Source organism: Triticum dicoccoides, chromosome 2A, assembly GCF_002162155.2.
Source record: "Triticum dicoccoides isolate Atlit2015 ecotype Zavitan chromosome 2A, WEW_v2.0, whole genome shotgun sequence".
Classification (NCBI taxonomy): Eukaryota; Viridiplantae; Streptophyta; class Magnoliopsida; order Poales; family Poaceae; genus Triticum; species Triticum dicoccoides.
Window position 1 is genome coordinate 479179763 of NC_041382.1, and position 24206 is coordinate 479203968.

Sequence of the window (24206 nt, forward strand, 5' to 3'; positions counted from 1 at the left end):
ACGTATTGTATTGTTGCCATCGAGGATAAAAAGATGGGGTTTATATCATATTGCATGAGTTTATCCCTCTACATCATGTCATCTTCCTTAAAGCATTACTCTGTTCTTATGAACTTAATACTCTAGATGCATGCTGGATAGCGGTCGATGTGTGGAGTAATAGTAGTAGATGCAAAATCGTTTCGATCTACTTTGTCTCGGACCTGATGCCTATATACATGACCATACCTAGATATTCTCATAACCATGCTCAATTCTATCAATTGCTCAACAGTAATTCATTTACCCACCATAATACTTATGCTCTTGAGAGAAGCCACTAGTGAAACCTATGGCCCCCGGGTCTATCTTCCATCATATTAATCTTGCAACACTTAGTTATTTCCTTTGTCGTTTATTTTACTTTGCATCTTTATTTCTCTTTATCATAAAAATACCAAAAATATTATCTTATCATATCTATCAGATCTCACTCTCGTAAGTGACCGCGAAGGGCTTGACAACCCCTTTATCGTGTTGGTTGTGAGGTTCTTATTTGTTTGTGTAGGTGCGTTGGACTTGAGCGTGATCTCCTACTGGATTGATACCTTGGTTCTTAAAAACTGACGGGAAATACTTACGCTACTTTGCTGCATCACCCTTTCCTCTTCAAGGGAAAACCAACGCAGTGCTCAGGAGGTAGCAATAAGGATTTCTGGCGCCGTTGTCGGGGAGATTAGCGCCAAGTCAAGTCAAGATTTGACTCCCAACAACGAGTCATTTCAGGTGTCGTTGCTAAGTCAAGACATACCAAGTACCCATCACAAACTCTGATCCCTCGCATTACATTATTTGCCATTTGCCTCTCGTTTTCCTCTCCCCCACTTCATCCTTGTCGTTTTTATTCGCCCTGTCTTTTCCGTTGTCGCTTTCTTGCTTGCCTTGTCGTTATGGCTAGTCCCCTATCTTCTCCGTTGTCTCCCGAGAATGAAGTTTTTAATTTTAAACAAAGGGAGGGAGAAAATCTAAAAGATGCTTGGTATAGAATTTGCAATGCTCAAAATAGATCTATCAGGAAGCAACCTACTTCCGTTCTTCTCTGCAATTTCTATGTAGGCACTACTCCTTGGTACATATATATTCTTGATACCATTACCGGAGGGAATTTCTTGGGTAGCCATACTTTTGATTCTTATAACGCTATGATAGATTTGTTTGGCTCACCACCTCTTTTGGTTAATGGAACTATGTTAACTTTGGAATATGTGATGCAAAGGCTTGAAATTATTGAGAATAAAGTTGCTACTGTAGGGTTGATTGAGAATCTGGATAAAAAGTCCACAACCAAATTACCCAATATGGATCTAAGGTGGGAGTTACTCTGAATTTTTTAAGGAAAAAGAACCCATAGTTAATGAAAGAATAGATCAAGATTCTACTAGAATCGATAAACTTGAGGGAATTATCACCAACTTGGGATCCGCTTTTTCTTCCGTTAAAAATACTCCAAATCCTCCTACTAAAATTGTCAAGCTTGTTTGCGTTCCTAAAAATAAGGGTGAATCCTCTAGTAAGGAAACTGCGGATTTAAAATCAATAAGTGTTCATCCCAATCTTTTTGCTATCATTAAGGAACCTTTTGCTGCAAATGATTTTCTTGATTTTGTGCCAAGGAGTTTGATAATTAATAAAAAGAAAGAAACTCCTAAGAGTTATAGGTGTCTCATTGAAGAATTACCTACAAAGATGGTAATACCTAGATCTATCTTCGCTTTTATGCCTAGCTAGGGGCGTTAAACGATAGCGCTTGTTGGGAGGCGACCCAATTTTATTTTTATTCCTTGATTTTTGCTCCTTTTTAGTAATAAATAATTTGTATAGCCTCTGTTTTGGCTGTGTTTTTTGTGTTTAATTAGTGTTTGTTCCAAGTAGAACCGTTGGGAAGACTTGGGGAAAGTCTTTTTGATCTTGTTGTAAAAAACAGAAACTTTAGCGCTCACGAGAACTGCTGCCATTTTTATTTGGAAAGTTATATTTAGTTAATTCTTTTTGCAGATGATTAATAGATAAATTCCTCACGTCCATCAATTTATTTTAGAAATTTTGGGGTTCCATAAGTTGTGTTAGCTACATATTACTACAGACCGTTCTGTTTTTGACAGATTCTGTTTTTCTTGTGTTGTTTGCTTATTTTGATGAATCTATGGCTAGTAAAAGAGTTTATAAACCATAGATAAGTTGGAATACAGTAGATTTAACACCAATATAAATAAATAATGAGTTAATTACAGTACCTTGAAGTGGTGTTTTGTTTTCTTTCGCTAACGGAGCTCATGAGATTTTCTATTTTGAGTTTTGTGTTGTGAAGTTTTCAAGTTTTGGGTAAAGATTTGATGGATTATGGAACAAATAGTGGCAAGAGCCTAAGATTGGGGATTCCCATGGCACCCCAAGGTAAAATTCAAGGACACCAAAAATCCTAAGCTTGGGGATGCCCCGGAAGGCATCCCCTCTTTCGTCTTCGTCTATCGGTAACTTTACTTGGAGCTATATTTTTATTCACCACATGATATGTGTTTTGCTTGGAGCGTCTTGTATGATTTGAGTCTTTGATTTTTAGTTTACCATAATCATCCTTGCTATACACACCTTTTGAGAGAGACTCACATGATTTGAAGTTTATTAGAATACTCTATGTGCTTCACTTATATCTTTTGAGCTATATAGTTTTTGCTCTAGTGCTTCACTTATATCTTTTAGAGCACGGTGGTGGATTTGTTTTATAGAAACTATTGTTCTCTCATGCTTCACCTATATTCTTTTTAGAGTCCTTTAGAACAACATGGAAACTTGCTATAATATAAAAACTTTCATAGAAGTGCATTGAATACTATGAGAAGTTTGATACTTGATAATTGTTTTGAGATATGGAGATGGTGATATGAGAGTCATGCTAGTTGAGTAGTTGTGAATTTGAGAAATACTTGTGTTGAAGTTTGTGATTCCCGAAGCATGCACGTATGGTGAACCGTTATGTGATGAAGTCGGAGCATGATTTATTTATTGATTGTCTTTCTTATGAGTGGGGGTCGGGGACCAATCTATCCCCCTAGGAGCATGCGCGTGATACTTTGTTTCGAAAGCTAGTAGATTTTTGCAACAAGCATGTGAGTTCTTTATGACTAATGTTGAGTCCATGGATTATATGCACTCTCATCCTTCCACCATTGCTAGCCTCTCTAGTATCGCGCAACTTTCGCCGGTACCATAAACCCACCATATACCTTCCTCAAAACAACCACCATACCTACTTATTATGGCATTTCCATAGCCATTTCGAGATATATTGCCATGCAACTTTCCACTGTTCCGTTATTATGACACGCTTCATCATTGTCATATTGCTTGCATGATCATGTAGTTGACATCATATTTGTGGTAAAGCCACCGTTCATAATTCTTCATACATGTCACTCATGCATCGTTGCACATCCCGGTACACCGCCGGAGGCATTCACATAGAGTCATATTTTGTTTTAAGTACTGAGTTGTAATTCTTGAGTTGTAAGTTAATAAAGTGTGACGATCATCATTATTAGAGCATTGTCCCAAGTGAGGAAAGGATGATGAAGACTATGATTCCCCCACAAGTCGGGATGAGACTCCGGACAAAAAATAAAAAAAAGAGAGAAAAGATGCAAAAAAAGAAAGAAGGCCCAAATAAAAAATGAGAGAAAATATAGAAGGGACAATGCTACTATCCTTTTTCCACACTTGTGCTTCAAAGTAGCACCATGTTCTTCATGATAGAGAGTCCCCTATGATATCACTTTCATATACTAGTGGGTATTTTTCATTATAAAACTTGGCTTGTATATTCCAATGATGGGCTTCCTCAAAATGCCCTAGGTCTTCGTGAGCAAGCAAGTTGGATACACACCCACTTAGTTTCTTTTGTTGAGCTTTCATATACTTATAGCTCTAGTGCATCCGTTGCATGGCAATCCCTACTCACTCACATTGATATCTATTAATGGGCATCTCCATAGCCCGTTGATACGCCTAGTTGATGTGAGACTATCTTCTCCTTTTTGTCTTCTCCACAACCACCATTCTATTCCACCATAGTGCTATATCCATGGCTCACACTCATGTATTGCGTGAAGATTGAAAAAAGTTTGAGAACATCAAAAGTATGAAACAATTGCTTGGCTTGTCATTGGGGTTGTAAACGATTTAAATATTTTATGTGGTGAAGATAGAGCATAGCCAGACTATATGATTTTGTAGGGATAACTTTCTTTGGCCATGTTATTTTGAGAAGACATAATTGCTTAGTTAGTATGCTTGAAGTATTATTATTTCTATGTGAATATTAAACTTTTATCTTGAATCTTTCGGATCTGAACATTCATGCCACAATAAAGAAAAAATACATTGAGAAATATGTTAGAAAGCATTCCACATCAAAAATTCTTTTTTTATTATTTACCTACTCGAGGACGATCAGGAATTAAGCTTGGGGATGCTTGATACGTCTCCAACGTATCTATAATTTTTTTATTGCCCCATGCTATTATATTATCTATTTTGGATGTCAATGGGCTTTATTTTACACTTTTATACCATTTTTGGGACTAACCTACTAAGTGGAGGCCCAACCCAAATTGCTGTTTTTTTGCCTATTTTAGGGTTTCGAAGAAAAGGAATATCAAACGGAGTCCAAATGGAATGAAACCTTCGGGAACGTGATTTTCTCAATAAACGTGATCTAGGAGACTTGGAGTGGGCGTCAAGAAACAACGGAGGAAGCCACATGGTAGGGGGCGCGCCTACCCCCCTGGGCGCGCCCTCCACCCTTGTGGGCCCTCCGTTGCTCCACTGACGTACTTCTTCCTCCTATATATATCCACGTACCCCCCAAACATCCAGGAGCACCACGAAAACCTAATTCCACCGCTGCAACCTTCTGTACCCGAGAGATCCCATCTTGGGGCCTTTTCCGGAGCTCCGCCGGAGGGGGCATTGATCATGGAGGGCCTCTACATCAACTCCATGGCCTCTCCGGTGATGTGTGAGCAGTTTACTTCAGACCTATGAGTCCATAGTTATTAGCTAGATGGCTTCTTCTCTCTCTTTGGATCTCAATACAAAGTTCTCCTCGATCTTCTTGGAGATCTATTCGATGTGATCTTCTTTTGCGGTGTGTTTTATCGAGATCCGATGAATTGTGTGTTTATTATCCAGATTATCTATGAACAATATTTGATTCTCCTCTGAATTCTTTTATGTATGATTGGTTTATCTTTGCAAGTTTCTTTAAATTATCAATTTGGTTTGGCCTACTAGATTGATCTTTCTTGCAATGGGAGAAGTGCTTAGCTTTGGGTTCAATCTTGCGCTGCTCGATCCCAGTGACAGAAAGGGAACCGCCACGTATTGTATTGTTGCCATCGAGGATAAAAAGATGGGGTTTATATCATATTGCGTGAGTTTATCCCTCTACATCATGTCATCTTCCTTAAAGCATTACTATGTTCTTATGAACTTAATACTCTAGATGCATGCTGGATAGCGGTCGATGTGTGGAGTAATAGTAGTAGATGCAGAATCGTTTCGGTCTACTTGTCTCGGACGTGATGCCTATATACATGATCATACCTAGATACTCTCATAACTATGCTCAATTCTATCAATTGCTCGACAGTAATTCGTTTACCCACCGTAATACTTATGCTCTTGAGAGAAGCCACTAGTGAAACCTATGGCCCCCGGGTCTATCTTCCATCATATTAATCTTGCAACACTTAGTTATTCCCTTTGTCGTTTCTTTTACTTTGCATCTTTATTTCTCTTTATCATAAAAATACCAAAAATATTACCTTATCATATCTATCAGATCTCACTCTCGTAAGTGACCGTGAAGGGCTTGACAACCCCTTTATCGCGTTGGTTGCGAGGTTCTTATTTGTTTGTGTAGGTGTGTGGGACTTGAGCGTGATCTCCTACTGGATTGATACCTTGGTTCTCAAAAACCGAGGGAAATACTTACGCTACTTTGCTGCATCACCCTTTCCTCTTGAAGGGAAAACCAACGAAGTGCTCAAGAGGTAGCATTGTGCGTCCGCCACCGCGTTCGGACGCCAGACGACCGCATTGCCTCCGGTGAGGCGGCGCGACACCTTGCAGTGGATCCTTGTGGCATTCAGGTGGACGTAATGGATTCCCGACAAAAGGAGTCCGAACGCTGACGTCGGACGGCCTCCTCCCGGGAGTGGCGGAGCACAAGCCGGACGGTCATCTCCTCCTTGGGGTCACGTGGGATGAGCTCGAGGTCGACGAATTTGGAGGTGCAGGACTCATATCCGCTGCCCGCCATGCCGGAGAGGGCCGGAGATCGCGGGAGGGGAGCTTGGGTGGCGGAGTGGAGTGGCTAGGGTTTGGACCGGGAAGTGGATGGGGACGAATATATATGGGGTTCTGGTGAGCCAGCATGGGCCGAATTCAATGTGGCACACGCGTCCGGTCATGCACAGACCTCCCCATATCTGCCCCGTATTTTGGGCTAGATATGAGGGGTGCCGGTCAGCCCGGACGTTTGAGGCCGGTTTGAGGTGCATGTCTGGGTTGGCTTTTTTGTCCAGTCATTGACCGAGTCGTACGCGTCACTAGCTGAGCTATTCTCTTCTATCTTGTAGGCAAAGTACTTGTCAAATGTCTCATACCTCTCGACATGGGCATGAGTCTGAAATACCAATTTCAACTCTTGGAATATCTTATATGTTTCGTGGCATTCAAAATGTTTTTAAAGTTCCGGTTCTAAGCCGTAAAGCATGGTGCACTAAACTATCAAGTAGTCATCATATCAAGCTTGTCAAACGTTCATAATGTCTATATCTACTCCTGTAATAGGTCTGTCACCTAGCGGTGCATCAAGTACATAATTTTTCTGTGCAGCAACGAGGATAAGTCTCAGATCACGGACCCAGTCCGCATCATCGCTACTATCATCTTTCAACTTAGTTTTCTCTAGGAACATATCAAAAATAAAATAGGGGAGCTATACACAAGCTATTGATCTACAACATAGATATGCAAATACTATTAGGACTAAGTTAATGATAAATTAAGTTCAATTAATCACATTACTTAAAAACTCCCACTTAGTTAGACATCCCTCGAGTCATCTAAATAATCACGTGATCCATATCAATTAAACCATGTCCGATCATCACGTGAGATGGAGTAATTTTCAATGGTGCACATCTCTATGTTGATCATATCTACTATATGATTCATGTTCGACATTTCAGTCTCGAGTGTTCTGAGGCCATGTCTGTACATGCTAGACTCGTCAAGTTTAACCCGAGTATTCTGCATGTGCAAAACTGTCTTGCACTCGTTGTATGTGAACGTAGAGCTTATCACACCCGATCATCCCATGATGTGTCAGCACGACGAACTGTTGCAACGGTGCATACTCAGGGATAACACTTATACCTTGAAATTTTAGTAAGGGATCATCTTATAATATTACCGCCGTACTAAGCAAAACAAGATGCATAAAAGATAAACATCACATGCAATCAAAATGTGATATGATATGACCATCATCATCTTGTACCTTTGATCTTCATCTCCAAAGCACCGCCATGATCTCCTTCGCCCATTAAATTGCTGGCGCTCACACGTGCTAAGATAACACGCGGCTCATGGGACCATTTGACTTTTTAAAAAGTTCACAAACTTGGTTTTTTAAGTTCACAAAATTGAAAAAGATCACAAATTTTGAAAATATTTCAAGAATTCATTTTTTTACAAATTGGAAAAAAGTTCGCTAATTTGAAACAAGTCCATTAATTTGAATGTTTTTATGAATTATTAATGTTTGCGGATTCAAAAATAATAATTTGAAATTGTTCGTGAAATTGAAAAAGTTCATAGATTCAAAAAAAGGATTAAAAAAGAATTCATATATTTGGGGAAAGTTCATGAATTTGAAAATAAAACATGAAATAGAAATAAAAGCAGAGAAAAACTTAGTCCCGAACAAACAAAAAATAAAACAGCCCAGAAAACCCGGTGTGAACCTTCTAGGGTTCCCAAAACCGATGCAATGAAATATGCTAGTATGGGTCGGTCTACTTAAAAAACATAGCGAAGGGACCTGAGCGCCCTGTATCAGGTACGAAGTAAACGATATTATTATTTTTGCTGTTGGTTCAGTGCAATTTTCAAACTTCGACGGACGGCGTACAATCAGAGGAGAAAGAATACTAGTATGCTTTTTAATGTATTTTTTTTTGAAATTCAAACCGTTCCTATTTATTCATAAAAGGCAGGAATCTCTGCCGATAGAATGTGCAAGATACAATCAGGCGGTTGGTGTAACCAGACCTTACATAAGTCATTAGAAACCCCTTCTCTAGCTAGCGCATGTGCTGCACCATTCGCCGAGCGGCGAACCCAGGTAATCTTCCACTGCTCCCGCGCCTGCAACATCATTTTCACCTCTTCTACTAATGGTCCCAGCATGGACAAGTCCTTCTCCCTGTTCTGAAGCTTGCTAGCTATCTCTTTGCTATCTGTCTCAATATGCAGACGATTGGCATTAAACTCATCTGCTAATTGAACTGCTCGTCGACAAGCATGCAGTTCACTAGCCACAGGATCCGTGCACCCAAACAAGACATGGCATGCGCCTACAAGGAAAGCCCCTTCATGATTCCTGAATACAACACCGGCTCCTCCTTTTGATCCCACTTTGGACGTAGCACCATCCACGTTTACTTTGATCCAGCCCAACTCTGGGGGTACCCATTTCTGCACTGGAGTAGGTTTCGGCCTCCTGCTCGTACTTCCGTTCGTAGCCTGCCATTGTTCGTAGACATGTAATTTTGTTTTTTACTGGTCGTTCTATGTCCAATTATCTATCCGTTGGGTCATTTTTGATATCAATCAGATCTAATGATGTCTTTGTTAAGAAAAAAGTAAAGGGCGCTATGGGCGCCAAATAAATCCGTTTGCCTAAATATATACGGAGTTGAAAATGAAGGCCTAGCCCATACGAAGAAGCTGACCGTCCAGCCGCGGGAAAAGCACACCCATTTCCCGCCAAACTCGGAAGAAAAATCCCCAATCCCCTTCCCCTACCCCCCGCCGCAGAGGAGAGAGAGAGAGAGAGAGAGAGAGAGAGAGACTCATTCCGCCGCGCTTGGAACCAAACACCCACAGCCATGGAAATCGTGCGATCCCAACGGCAGCTCGCGGCGGCGGCCGCAGCCGCCAGCGGCGGAGGCAGCGGCGCGGGGGCCCTGCCAACGTACCGTGTGGCGCCGCAGCTGGAGGTGCGGCTGGAGGAGTTCGAGCTCTTCGCCATCGACCGCCTGCGAGGTGCGTTGACCAGCCTTCGTTTCGTGGGGCAATTTTTGGCTCGTTCTGCCGCGCACCTCTTTAGATCTGGTTATTAACAGTTAGCGTTTCATGCGAATTTTCTGTGCTGTGTTGGTTAGTCCTGAAGGGGATCTCGGATGGGCTATCGCGGGGGAAGAGGCCAGAGGAGATGGAGAAACTGGTGAGCCATTCTTTCTTGCTCCGTTGATCTATTTCTGTGCCTTCCGTGAGAAAGCTACATTTTTGGGAGTTTTTGCAGATTTTTGGTACAAGCAGGTGAAAGTATCAGTAAATCTTGCTGCGTGTAGACCTCGATCTGAGTTTGATTTAGAAGAGACGCATGGGCAATTTATAAGTTGAACTCAGGCTCTTTTAGATGTCCACACGATGATATTTCCATTTTATTATTTGAAAATTTCTTGATAAAATTTAATGTGTTATAAATTGAAGTTGCGAGTGTTTCTTAGATCGAGTATATATTAAGGTAAATTTTTGGTAAGTCTAGTTATGGATTTAGCATATGCTTCTCCTTGATATCCAGGCAAGCAAGTTAAATGTAGATATCTGAAGCCTTGTTATGAATGGTGATTAAATGTTTGAATCAAACTAAAATGTATGCTTCTCCTTGACACTTAGGTAAGTGAATTGTGGAAGGCACATATGAGGCACCAGGATCCAGCAGAGGCTTTGAACAAGGACATAATATCTCACTTTGTGCTCCGTCTTGTATACTGCAGAACGTAAGCATAACATTCTTGCAGTTACATTTTGGATTCATCAGGCTGGTGGTTTGTTTCTGTGATTTTGATCAACTTATTGGAACACTGTTTGTTTACCTACCTTCTAGGGAGGAATTGCGTAAGTGGTTTCTCTCCATGGAAAATACACTGTTTCGGTATCGCTTTCGTCTCGAGAGTCCTGAATCACAGGTGGCTTCTTCTCTATTTATCATGTAACTGAACTAAAGGAAAATAATATACTCCATATGTTGTAACCATGCCTGTCCTACTGTCTTTTTCAGAGGCTTCTTATGAGTGAGTTTCAGCTTCCATACAAAGCATTGCCACACTCGGAATTCGAGGTATAGATTATGGACATTAATAAAATAGTTGAGCACTTGGATGTTGATGCTTCAGAGTAATGTAACTTCTTGGTTTCACGCTGTAGGCTGTGAAAGATAAGTTAAGCCAAGTTGCACGTTCCATCGGTCAATCGGCCAGCGGTATGGAACACTCTTTGCTGGTTTATTTTGATTTGTACCTTGAAAATAAGTGGCACAGGTGCCCACATATTCAATTTGGATTTGTCACTGCTTTTAACTTATTTAGGTGCAGATTTCTATTCTAAGGCATTATAACAAATTACAGAATAATCTGCTTTGGATTACGTCCAATTGTTTGTATGATCTGAAATCACGACTAGTTATGTATTGATACAGTGGATGGACCACTGGGATTGAACTCTGGAGATATCTCTAAAGAAAATGTATTTGCAATGCATAGCAATGTGATGTGAAACTTTTAGTACTTCAACCTTTGTCACCATTTGTCAATTGCTCTTTATGCTGTTCAAGTAGAAATGTTCTTATTGGCATTTGTGTTCTTGAACTTATGAGCTAACTTTTTGTATTTCATTTTGCAGTTGAATCTGTGTTCTTCAAGGTATGTGCACAGTCTATCTTAGTTTGAAATCCCATATTTTTGTTTTAAGTTTTTGTTCCTGTGATTGAGCAACCTAACTAAATAATGCTTAAACCCAATTAAGGTACCTTTTGAAGAAGTTCCAGATCTTGTTGCCAGCCGCCGAGTATTCCTTTCAAAGGGCTATGCTTATGTTGCGATGAGTCAGGTTTGATGTGAACATGAGAATGCACACTTCTTATTTGGTTAATGCCCATGCTAAACATATCTGCATAAATATGCCAGGTGGTTTCACTTGTGGTAACTCAGTTCCGCTGCAATATCTCAAAGGCACTTGTTTTAACAAATAGGTAAATGGTAACCTTGTATTTTTCAAAGTTGTACCTGCTTATTTTGTAGGAAATATTTCTTGTGGTCTTGATATATGCTACCTGATTGTGTATTTTTAACAATATTGTATCTCCCTTGTACCTTATGCATACATAACAATAGTGTTCTTTGTCCCATTGATCAGCCTCCATTCATGTTTAGACAAATAAAAGACTTGAGTTTGTAGTTGTTTGCATGATTACATCGTTTCATTACTTTGAACTTCCCTTCCATCTTGGCATTCGTTTTTGAACTTAGCACTTGTATGGCTGTATATGAGTAAAGACAATCTCTAATACCTGAAACAATTCAAGCACAGGAAATGGACTGCGACCATTAAGGAACAAGAAAAGGACAGGTTGACTCCTGTAAGTATAAATGCACAATTCCCAGTTTTTTTCTCAGGCTTATCTTCTAGTAACATGTATGATGTATATTTCTTGAACAGATTGTTGAGGCGTTAAGCAATGCATATTTTGGACCTGATTACTCTCAGGTATACTGTTACACCTGTACTTTTCAACACATTATTTTTGATGCTTCACTAAATTACTGAACCTTTTGGTTTATAATCAATATTTTATACAGCCAAATGATGCTACCGAGATTTCGCCGAAGGATATTGATCAACTGGCTAGAACTTCTTTCCCTCTTTGTATGCGCCATATGCTAGAGAAGGTCAGGCACCTTAAAAGTTATGTACATGGCTTACCTCTTGATCAGGTTATTCAGTGTTTGCTTTTTGGCAGTTGAGAGAAAACCATCATCTCAAACACGGGGGTAGAATGCAGTTTGGTCTTTTCCTCAAGGTAACACGATGAGTTAAAGCTGAATCTTAGTTTCATAAGCGCCAATAATTTATTTTATGTATGCCGTGTTAATGTACTTCTGAAATTTTATTATTTAGGGTGCTGGGCTAAAGCTGGAGGATGCTCTCACATTTTGGAGATCGGAATTCTCTCAGAAGGTACCTGTACTTTTCCTGGTGAATATATGAATCTGCAGCTTTATTTTTGTGGAAGTGTCCAAGAAAACTTTTAATGTTGAGAAACCATATGCAAACCTCCCAGTGTTTTTATGATGTTGAAGTTGTGTTAAGCAATACTTTTTGTATGACTACTTACTGCACTCTTACCTGTAGTGCTGTAAGTTAATCAGATATAGTTTCTAGTCTCTATTGCTTCACTGATGCTGAATCTCTTACGGATAAGGTTGGCTCTGAGCGATTTGACAAGGAATATGCATATAGTATCAGACACAATTATGGAAAAGAAGGAAAACGAACGGTAAGCCCCTTGTTCTATGTACATAACTTAATATTAGTAACTCTTGCCGTTTTTGGTGGAAAATTGATAACCTGTTAAATGGTTGCTGCAGGATTACACTTCATATTCATGTCAAAAGATCATCTCCGCTACACCTGGTGTTGGTGATCATCATGGTTGCCCTTATCGACATTTTGGGTATTATTCTCATTCATAGTGTCCTCTTTAAATAATAGTTATCAGAATAGCTAAAAGCTTATATTTTTTGTGGTTACCCTGAACTTTCTTCTAGCGTTAATTGCCTAACAGTGTCTCTGAAGTATGAGAATATGGGGCCTTGTATTCTGCATGTTAAAGGTTTTGGACTGACCTGAATGGCAGCATGTTGAATCCAAAAGAATCCAGGAAATTTACTGAATTGCTCCTAATATTTGTTTCATGTGTTTACCCCCTTTTTTTGTGTTGTATTCGTAGTGAAGAGAACCTGAGAGCAGCTCTCAACAATATGGGTGTCGGTGGAAATGCTTTGGAAGGGATACTCGATAAAGTGAAGAACAGGCATTATCAGGTACTTTACCCCAGTCCTTAGTTTCATTAGCAGTGTTCTATTATCGACTAACCAAATCATCTGATCCATGTGACAATGCAGCTAGCTTGCACAATGACTTTTGAGGCAACTCATGGTGTCTCATGTGATACCGGAATCAATCATCCTAATCAGTATTTCAGCGAAAGCCAGAAAGTCTTGCAAGCTAAGGTGAGTTAGATAGTTGATTACCCATGAAACCGTGATTCCTTCTTTTTTTCAGTATATAAGGAATTCGAATTGACACTAATATTGGTTCATTCTGCAGAACCAAACAGTACAGAGTCAGTTATCGACCTAAGTTGGGATGCTCCTGCAGAAAGCAGTCCATCCACCAAGTAGAAACCCAGGTTTTCACACTACTGTTTTGGAAGTTGTAACTTTGTACTTGATGATTGAATGTTAACTGCATTTTGTCCATTGTATGACATTTCTAATGTGCGACAGCAATTACTGTAGATGTGCTGCTCACCATTTTTTTTCGGACCTGCGATGAATATTTCTGCTGCCATTCGATTTTCTCAAATATATAATGCTCATGATACTTAGCTTTGAGCATTTATCTTCTTTTTGGAGGAAACCGCCAGGAGCATTGCCTTTTCAGTAGCAGGAGTGATTTAGTGGGGCACTGTTTTACAGTACCAAGACCAAAGAAACCCTCAATCCTACAGTATACACCCAAATGTCTGTAGCACTAACTGCCTGTCGATTATTGTCCCCAAAGCTAGAGAAGCCACCTCATGGTAGTTCATCCTAATATTTTTTTTAGAAAATGGAAGATATTATCCTAGTTGCATTGAAAATTATCTTGTTGCACTCTTTCCAGACCTTCCATAGGATGTATAGGATTTGACTGCTCCTGCCAACTGTATTTTGGTGTAACAATGTAGTCCCTTCCCTCAATTCATCCACTGATTCAAAGGACCGCATGTTCACTATGCTCCCAATCGCAAGCCACTGTTTATCAAATTGCCAACTTGAATGATAAAGGGCACTGAATACACTTGTGGAGGGCCGTCTCATGGGCTCGAAGGCAAACCCAAACTTGTTGTAAGGCCACTCCCTCACCGCAAGGACATGATGCACCTATGAAACATCGGGCAGGAGAAGAGTCTACGTTTCGGCTCCGTGTGGGCTTTCCAAATCTTTTTTTCTTGGACCATGCATGAGAGCTGCATGTTTCATTAAGATGATACAACACCAAAAAGGCATGACCCATACAACATCATAGAGACACGACCCAACTGCAGAACCAAACCGACCTAAAACCGCCAAACCAAGAATTGACGGTCTGTGGCTAGAAGACCATCAAACCCAACCTAGACAAGAGCAATAGTGCCGCGTATGACATGAAATCAGGAAAACATCCACTACAAGAGCTTGTGCAACAGTCGGCAACAACATGACCCAAACATGACTACAACGACGACAATGACTAAAGCACAAGCAACACATGGACTAGTCCGCCACCAACCTTGAACAAACACCACTTGCTTGAGCATAGGCATGGCATTGCGTCATCGAGTGAACGAGGCCACCAGCCCAACGCTATTGGACCAGCCGCCACTAAGGCCATAGGAGGACTGCGGGGTGGACGGACATGAACCGAGGGGGAGCAGGAGGGGCGTGCGAGCAGCAAAGAGGGCGCCAACCGTTACCAACAACCAAGGGGTAGGGGAGCGGGACAAAGGCTAGCTGTGGGGCCAGAAGAGGAGGTTGAACCATTGGAGATGGCCGCACCACTGCAAGCCAATGACATGCAGCCCTCCCAATGACCATGTGGTGCCAGGCTGGTGTGTGACAAGCGATCAAGTCCAACCATCGTTACGAGTCGACGAGAGGCATGAGCACTAGATCCGATGGAATCGCTACCGGATTTGGCCGTGTAGAGAGGAAGAAGGTTTGGGATGCAACTCGCAATTACATTCATTGGCATCCAATGCTTATATACACGTACAAGTGCAGCTCACGTCCGCAACTAATCCCTACAATCAAGCCATTAGCTAAGAAGATTTAGGAGGCGTGTCTGTTAGCAACCAATCCTAAGGAACCGGTTCTACTCCTACGACGCATAGGCTGGATCGAATTTCCTCAAAGGTTGATGTTGGTAGCCCCTTTGCCATCATATTCGTAGACAGCTGGGCTGTGGGAACATGATGAACACAAACACGCACGAGAGCCACCTGCTCATGCATGAAATAGATGTCGAGTTTGATGTGCTTGTTGCGTCAATGATGCATGGGGTTGGTGGAGAGATAAACGGCAGAGGCGTTGTCACAATACACCTGGTTGCCTTGGAGACATTGCAGTGCAGCTCATGAAGAAGTTGACAAGGCCATGACACACGAACACTCAATGGTAACATTGGCCACAACCTTGTACTTCGCCTTGGTGTTGTAGTGCAACACCGTGGGCTGTCTTTTTGAGGACCACGAGATGAGCGATGGCCTGAGGCAGACGCAATAGTTGGACGTCGAGTGGCGGGTGTCTTGGCAATTGACCCACTCCGTGTCTGAGTACGCCACACTGTCGATTGAGGACGCCACGTGCAAGATGAGCTGAGAACCATGGTGCAACAAATGTACTGGAGAATCGTGTGGAGGCACACCTATTGGAGGACATACTTTAAGTTCAGCCGGGTGAGTGTGAAATACCGTAGTGTGCCAGATGAAGCACTAGAAGGGGGTGTCCGGTGCAGGCGAGCCATCGTGTGTGTAGAGCTTTGCCATGGCGTCTGGGTGTTGCCGCGGGCTTGTAGTTAAGCATGCCGGTGCGCTTGAGCAGCTCGTGTGCATACTTCTGCTGATAGAGGAAGAAGCTGTCCGAGGAAGCATCACTTTAATGCCGAGGAAGTAGTATAGAGGACAAAGGTCCTTGATGGCGAAGTCGGCGCATAGGTGGGCGGTCATATATAGAAGGAGCTTGCTGGAGGACACTGTCAATATGTGTCGTTGATGTAGAACAACAAGTATGCCGTGGCAGCGTCGTGGCAATACACAAAGAGTGAGGCATCAAATTGCATGGAACAAAAGCTGAGTAGTTGAAGGCACGCCGTGATCCGCTAGTACCAATCATGTGGTGCTTGCTTAATCTCCTACAACAAACGAGAGAGTAGACATACATGGTCGGGGTTGTTGCCATCGACGAAGCCGATAGGTTGATGGCAGAAAACCTGTTTGTCGAGGTTGCCGTGAAGGCGCTGAAGACATCCATCTGGTGCACCGGCCAAACATGAGAGACCGTGAGCTAGAGGGCAGTGCAGACCGTGCATCGTTTGACAATCAGCGTGAAGGTGTCAGTGAAGTCGATGCCGGTATGCTGTCGAAAGCTGTGAACCACCCACCGTGCTTTGTACCGCTCGAGAGTGTTGTTGAGACACAACTTATGTTGGAAGACCCACTTCCTACTGATCACATTGGTGTGCCATGGTCGTGGGACGAGTTGCCATGTCTGGTCCTGTTGCAAGGCGTCGAACTCTTTCACGCATGAATTCTCCTACTTCCTTTGTCTTTCGGCAAGACCAACCCTTTCTCTAGCGCGCTAGCCTAGTCTCTCAACATTGCTACCCTTCGCCACGTCAACATTTCTGAATATGTTCCGATTCGTCCTGGCCTAAATGACTCGACCTTCTATGTTTAGAAAACATATTTCTCCCTTGCCTTCCGCTCCTTCCAAATTTGTGATCACGACGATTGGTCTGTTGGCGTGCAAGCCATGAAGCCATGAAGGTTGACCATGACTGGTCCCCCGTTGACGCCACCATCATTCATTGGCTTTACTTGATGGTCTCCTAGGAGATTTTCAACATTGTGGTTTGCGAGGGCGACGACCCCTACTCTGTCTGGACGAAGGTTGCGGCCCCTTCCAGACAACAATGTGCAACACATCGTCTTCCTCCTGCATGAGTTCTTCGGCCTCTACTAGGGTGATTCCTCCATTGATGAGTAATTCATGCACAATAAGATGATCGTCCACGAAATGCGCGAGGTCGACACGTTGGTCACGAACTTCCGCTCTAATACCATGTAGAGTGGGATGCAACTCACAATTATATATTCATTGGCATCTAGTGCTTATATACATGTACATGTGTAGCTCATGTTCACGATTAATCCCTACTATCAAGCCATTAGTTGAGAGGATTTAGGAGGCGTGGCGGTTAGCAACATTTCCTAAGGAATCGGCTCTATTGTGTGCATGTGCTATCGAGATGAACAAGAGGAGCTGGATCTGGCTTAGATGACCGAGATGGGAAGGGGGATGACGGGGACGACCTAGGAATGAAGGGAGCATGCCGGGAACAACCAATAACATGGCCAGAGACCACCATCCATTTGTCGACCATATTAGGAGCATGGACAATCCAAAGCAAAGTGCGACGGGTGCCTCATTGCCGCCGTCCTTGGTGGCCGCAATGACTTAGCTGGTGGCAAGGAGGGGGAGATGGTGGGTAAGGCCAGAGGCGACTAGGGGTTGTTTTCCACTCGAGTCTCACCCTCCGACTCGGGGGTCTCCTTCCCAAATCTTTCTAGTCTCAAACTTTGTGAAACAATCCTAAAATTTGATTCTATGCACCGCCAAAGAGATTCCCAATCCTCTCATTTCCAACTTATCGAGTCTGCTCTGCTAGGATCAATGCTGGCTGAGCTGATAAGGTTCACAGCTAATCATTTAGCGAATGGGTAACACTTAATCATTTGGAAAACCATGACCAAGTTGTACAATTTCAAACAGTTTTGATGGATATCTTACTTTGATATGGTGTCAACGTGCCGGACATGTGCCATGATACATACTGTTATCTGTCTGTACAACTTCGTTACTATTAGATACACCCTTATAATACAAATCATTGAGAGAGTTGGCATTTTGCCTTTACACGGGCTTCCCAAATCTTGCCATACTTTGAGAAGAGTCTGCATTTTAGCTCTGTGCGGGCTGTCCAAATCTTTCCTGTCCCAATTTCTGGGAAACAACCAAGAAATTTGTTCCTATGCACATGGCACCAGATCAATACCTATTCCTCTCATTTCCACCCAATTAATTCTGCTCTCCTAGGATCAATGCTGGCCAAGCTGATATGGTTTCACAAGCCAAACCTTTAGACATTGTTCCAAATATTGGCCAGTTAATCGCCATCTCGGTTCGTTAATTGCTACTCGGCGGGTCGCCGGATAGCCGATTAATTGATTTATCAGCCGATTAACTAGAAAATTCGCCCGTTTATCCCTACTTAACACCCGACCGATATGCTATCAATTACCGATGTCCTGAACATTGCCTTTAGTGAATGGGTAGAGGTTCATCATTCCGAAAACCATGACTGAGTTGTGCGATGTCCAATAGTTCTGGGTAAAACAAATGGGGAAAATTGTACATATACCACTAAGTTTGGAAAATTATACAAATTTATAATTACAACTGATGTAATAGCTTTGGTACCATTAGCAAGAGATGAAATAGTGTTTATTTGCTACTGATAGCCCTATATGAGGTGAAAAAACACACTTTTAGTTTTGTTTTTGAAATTATATGAAACACATGTTTTCTCTTTTAAGGGTAGTAGGGTCATTTGACCATGGTGAAACTTGTCTGGTCCTTGTCATCAAAGTTTAAAAATATCTACTTGTCATGTTTGCAATGGTACTAGAGCAATTTCTGACGGATGTATGGCAGATGCACAAGTGCACACTCTTGGAGTGGTAGATATACAATATTAATGCATATAATTCAGCTTTCTGCTAGGTATACAATTGGTCCACATAAATAGAAGTGTATTATTTAATCATTCTCAAAAGGAAACTGTTCTATCATTCTCAAACAAGATCTGGCAAAATGGCAAATCATCTAGTTTAGAATAAGGATCATGTTGGTTTCTTGCATAACACAGTATCGTAATAACTGAACACAAGATTTCCATAAAATAGGCAACTCAAGATTTTGGGCAGATGTTAAATTTTGGTTAACAAAGAGTAACTAGGTATGCTACGACAGAACTCATTCCGTGTCTTATTTTCTGTCCCTAAACTCTACAGCAGCTCGGTGTCGAATCAAGAGTGGTGCTTGACTGCAAAGTTGCCAGTACATGGAGATCAAGTTTGCTCATGTTTAGCCTGATGTGTGGAGCGAGTTCTGCTGCTCGCTGGGGTTCGGGGAGTTCCAACTGCCGGTCCATGGCGTCGCATCCTGTGCCACTATTAGCAACATAAGAGAAACTTAATCTATTGTCGTACAACAGTGCTCGGTCAAAATGAGAGCGAATAGAGATTGATATGGATTTTGGTAGTACTGTAATCTTCTAGTACCACCGACTTGTGAACACCCTGATCAGTTGTGCTGCTTCTTGGAGAGGAATATTATGGAGTAGGTACGCATGTTCTTCATTTCATATAGGCATCTGTTGATGTTTTGTAGAAGGCAGAAAAATCACTAAATACTGACCAGAGATATCCTACTGCCATCTTACTGTTAAACATTTGGAACATCAATTTTCTGCTGTTGTCTGGTCAAAGATAAGAACAGTCTTCCTCCTTGAAAAAGGAAACATAAAAAGATAAAAATTGTTACTGAGGTTTAGGACAAACCTACATCATATTACTGGGCATGACTAAGGGCACTGAAGTCAATCAAACAACGTCTTTGATCACATCACATTGCTACCGAATGCATGGACTGTCTCTCTCTCGTGATCTTAGACGTTGGTAACTTTGTATGTTAAGCTCGGATTACATATGTTCAACTCAAACATCATGTGATTTTACAAAACACACGTACGGCATCACTCAAGCAAAACAAGATCGGAAAGCTCGCTATGAATCAGCAGTGTACTTATTCCTCCGGCGCGTCAGCGCTTGTGCATGCCCTCGCGCTTGAGCCGCTCCTGCACCATCGATATGTACAAGGCGGCACGGCGGTCAACGTCAGCGTCGCCTCCTGGTCCGTTGCAGTGCTTGCTGTTGCCAGGCGCCATCACCTGCACAGTGATCACCCCCGGCGGCGGGGCGTCAGCGGCCATGGCGCTGCTGCGGGGGGCATCTCCTTGTTGCCTGCCTGGACCGGTGCGGCAGGGGCCGCCGCCGCTGGCGACCGGGGGTAGAATGGCATCGCCGCCTTGTGCCTCGTTGCTCTGGCACGCTTGTACAAACCGATGTCCATTGCACAGGTGAGGTGTCGTTGTATGTTTGTTCTGTACTTGTGCGGTGTGTAGGCTCGAGGTATTCCGTTCATGTCAATTTATAGTAGTTTCTGAATCCTTCTTTCTAAATGTTTTTAGAAACGGGGAATCCTTCTTTCTAAATGTTAAATAAATTAGTGCACTTCATGACGAATCTAATGATTCTAATTTTGTATTGTGCATACTAATATATTTTTCTTAAAACTTGATCAACTATAGACACATTTGATTTGCACTACATTTTTTGAAACTAAGAGAGCATTACCTGCAAAAAAGAAAGAAAGAGGGAATATCGTGTCCTTGGATGGAATATCCACAACATTCTTTTCTGAGATATGCACTTACTGTTGGACATGATGCACATGCGCGTGCATTGCTCAGTTCACATCAGTAAACAATAACCGAAATAGCGATATGGATTACTTTGCATTCCATCAGACTTCAAGCAGCTCAAATGTGATAAGATCTGATTAACTAGAGATAATATGATCTGTTTTGTCAAAATACACGGTGAACATTGTTCCACATGCATCCACATGAATAGTGAAATCATAAAAATACTAGAATAAATAAATAAAAATCTAAAAAAATTTGGGTATCAAACTTGATCGACCATTCTACTCACGTGTCAAGTTTCATGAAACAGTGACACCCGTGATATCCTTAGAGCAACTCTAGCAGACCCTGCAAAAACTCGACCCGCAAAACGCGTTTGCAGTTTCATGAAGATCTCATTTGCGGGTCGAAAACTAGCACGGCCGAACATAAACCGTATCTAAAACTGCATAATTTGAAAAAACACTTTCGCGGGAGAAATTGTACCTCGTTGACACGAGTAGTTCATCACATACTACATAGATCAAACACTACAAACATAGTTCATACTACATACTACGTTAATACTAGTACTAGAGGGGTGGGGATCTGACGGCGGTGAGGTTGCGTCCATGGACGACGCCGTGGAGGAGAAGGACGCTCAATCCTCCTCGCTGGAGCTGCAGAGGTCGATGTACTTGGCCCTCTGCTCCTCGCGGATGCGGCGCCACTCCTCGTCCTTCTCCTTGGCGGCGAGGTTGGCGGCAACCGCTTGCCGCCATTGGAGGTCTTCGAGCTCCTTGGCATGGCGCCAGCGCTCCGCCTCCTCGCGCATGCTCCGCTCGGCGATGGCGGCCACAACTGTTGGGGAACGCAGTAATTTTGAAAAAAAATCTACGCACACGCAAGATCATGGTGATGCATAGCAACGAGAGGGGAGAGTATCGTCTACGTACCCTTGTAGACCGTAAGCGGAAGCGTTTTGACAACGTGGTTAATATAGTCGTACGTCTTCACGATCGACCGATCTAGTACCGAAGATACGACACCTCCGCGATCTGCACACGTTCAGCTCGGTGACGTCCCGCGAATTCACGATCCAGTAGAGCTTCGAGGGAGAGTTTCGTCAGCACGACGGTGTGATGACGGTGATGATGTTGCTACCGGAACAGGGCGTCGCCTAAGCACCACTACGATATTACCGAGGTGGATTATGGTGGAGGGGGGCACCACACACGGCTAAAAGATGAATGATCAACTTGTGTGTATGGGGTGCCCCTTTCCCCCGTATATAAAGGAGTGGAGGATGGGAGGGGCCGACCCTCTCTATGGCGCGCCCTAAGGGAGTCCTACTCCCACCGGGAGTAGGATTCCCCCCTTCCATGTAGTAGGAGTAGGAGAGAAGGAAGGGGAGGAGAGCAAAAAGGAAAGGAAGGGGGGCTCCCAATTCGGATTGGGCTAGGGGGGCGCGCCTCCCACCTTTTCCTTCCCTCTCCTCTTTTTCACTAAGGCCCAATAAGGCCCATATACTCCCCCGGGGGGTTCCGGTAACCTCCCGGTACTCCGGAAAATGCCCGAACTCATCCGGAACCATTCTGATGTACAAACATAGGCTTCCAATATATCGATATTTATGTCTTGACCATTTCGAGACTCCTCGTCATGTCCGTGATCAAATCCGGGAATCCGAACTACCTTCGGTACATCAAAACACATAAACTCGTAATACCGATCGTCACCGAACGTTTAAGCGTGCGGACCCTACGGGTTCGAGAACTATGTAGACATGACCGAGACATGTCTCCGGTCAATAACCAATAGCGGAACCTGGATGCTCATATTGGCTTCTACATATTCTACGAAGATCTTTATCGGTCAAACCGCATAACGGTATACGTTGTTCCCTTTGTCATCGATATGTTACTTGCCCGAGATTCGATTGTCGGTATCTCAATACCTAGTTCAATCTCGTTACCGGCAAGTCTCTTTACTCGTTCCGTAATGCTACTGTTGGAAATATGCCCTAGAGGCAATAATAAAAGTATTATTATTATATTTCCTTGTTCATGATAATTGTCTTTTATTCATGCTATAACTATATTATCCGGAAATCGTAATACACGTGTGAATACATAGACCACAATATGTCCCTAGTGAGCCTCTAGTTGACTAGCTCGTTGTGATCAACAGATAGTCATGGTTTCCTGGCTATGGACATTGGATGTCGTTGATAACGGGATCACATCATTAGGAGAATGATGTGATGGACAAGACCCAATCCTAAGACTAGCACAAAAGATCGTGTAGTTCATTTGCTAGAGCTTTGCCAATGTCAAGTATCTCTTCCTTCGACCATGAGAGCGTGTAACTCCTGGATACCGTAGGAGTGCTTTCAGTGTATCAAACGTCACAACGTAACTGGGTGACTATAAAGGTGCACTACAGGTATCTCCGAAAGTATCTATTGTTTTATGCGGATCGAGACTGGGATTTGTCACTCCGTGTAAACGGAGAGGTATCTCTGGGCCCACTCGGTAGGACATCATCATATGCGCAATGTGACCAAGGAGTTGATCACGGGATGATGTGTTACGGAACGAGTAAAGTGACTTGCCGGTAACGAGATTGAACAAGGTATTGGATACCGACGATCGAATCTCGGGCAAGTAACATACCGATAGACAAAGGGAATTGTATACGGGATCGATTGAGTCCTTGACATCGTGGTTCATCCGATGAGATCATCGTGGAACATGTGGGAGCCAACATGGGTATCCAGATCCCGCTGTTGGTTATTGACCGGAGAACGTCTCGGTCATGTCTACATGTCTCCCGAACCCGTAGGGTCTACACACTTAAGGTTCGATGACGCTAGGGTTATAAAGGAAGCTTGTATGTGGTTACCGAATGTTGTTCGGAGTCCTGGATGAGATCCCGGACGTCACGAGGAGTTCCGGAATGGTCCGGAGGTAAAGATTTATATATAGGAAGTCCTGTTTCGGCCATCGGGACAAGTTTCGGGGTCATCGGTATTGTACCGGGACCACCGAAAGGGTCCCGGGGGCCCACCGGGTGGGGCCACCTGCCCCGGGGGGCCACATGGGCTGTAGGGGGTGCGCCTTGGCCTACATGGGCCAAGGGCACCAGCCCCAAGAGGCCCATGCGCAAGGAAACTTGGAGAGGGAAGAGTCCTAAAGGGGGAAGGCACCTCCGAGGTGCCTTGGGGAGGATGGACTCCTCCCCATCCTTAGCCGCACCCCCTTCCTTGGAGGAGGGGGCAAGGCTGCGCCCTCCCCCTCTCCCTTGGCCCTATATATAGTGGGGAAAAGGAGGAGCAATCATACCTAAGGCCTTTGGTTGCCTCCCTCTCCCTCCCGTGACACATCTCCTCTCCCGTAGGTGCTCGGTGAAGCCCTGCAGGATTGCCACGCTCCTCCACCACCACCACGCCGTTGTGCTGCTGTTGGATGGAGTCTTCCTCAACC

The 24206-nt window shown here is 43.1% G+C and overlaps 1 protein-coding gene across 1 annotated transcript; it reads left to right on the forward strand.

Annotated features, from left to right (window-relative positions):
* The first annotated feature begins 9128 nt into the window (after positions 1 to 9128).
* LOC119354964 (probable DNA primase large subunit) lies at positions 9129 to 19711 on the forward strand. Its single transcript, XM_037621732.1, has 20 exons — positions 9129 to 9372; positions 9492 to 9553; positions 10009 to 10112; positions 10220 to 10301; positions 10394 to 10453; positions 10540 to 10594; positions 11014 to 11033; positions 11137 to 11220; positions 11298 to 11362; positions 11701 to 11749; positions 11830 to 11877; positions 11970 to 12059; positions 12131 to 12190; positions 12289 to 12348; positions 12593 to 12667; positions 12759 to 12844; positions 13121 to 13214; positions 13296 to 13403; positions 13501 to 13582; positions 19268 to 19711. The coding sequence occupies exons 1-19, from the start codon at positions 9216 to 9218 to the stop codon at positions 13531 to 13533; spliced, it is 1392 nt and encodes a 463-aa protein (XP_037477629.1). The 5' UTR covers positions 9129 to 9215; the 3' UTR covers positions 13534 to 13582; positions 19268 to 19711.
* The last annotated feature ends 4495 nt before the right edge of the window (positions 19712 to 24206 follow it).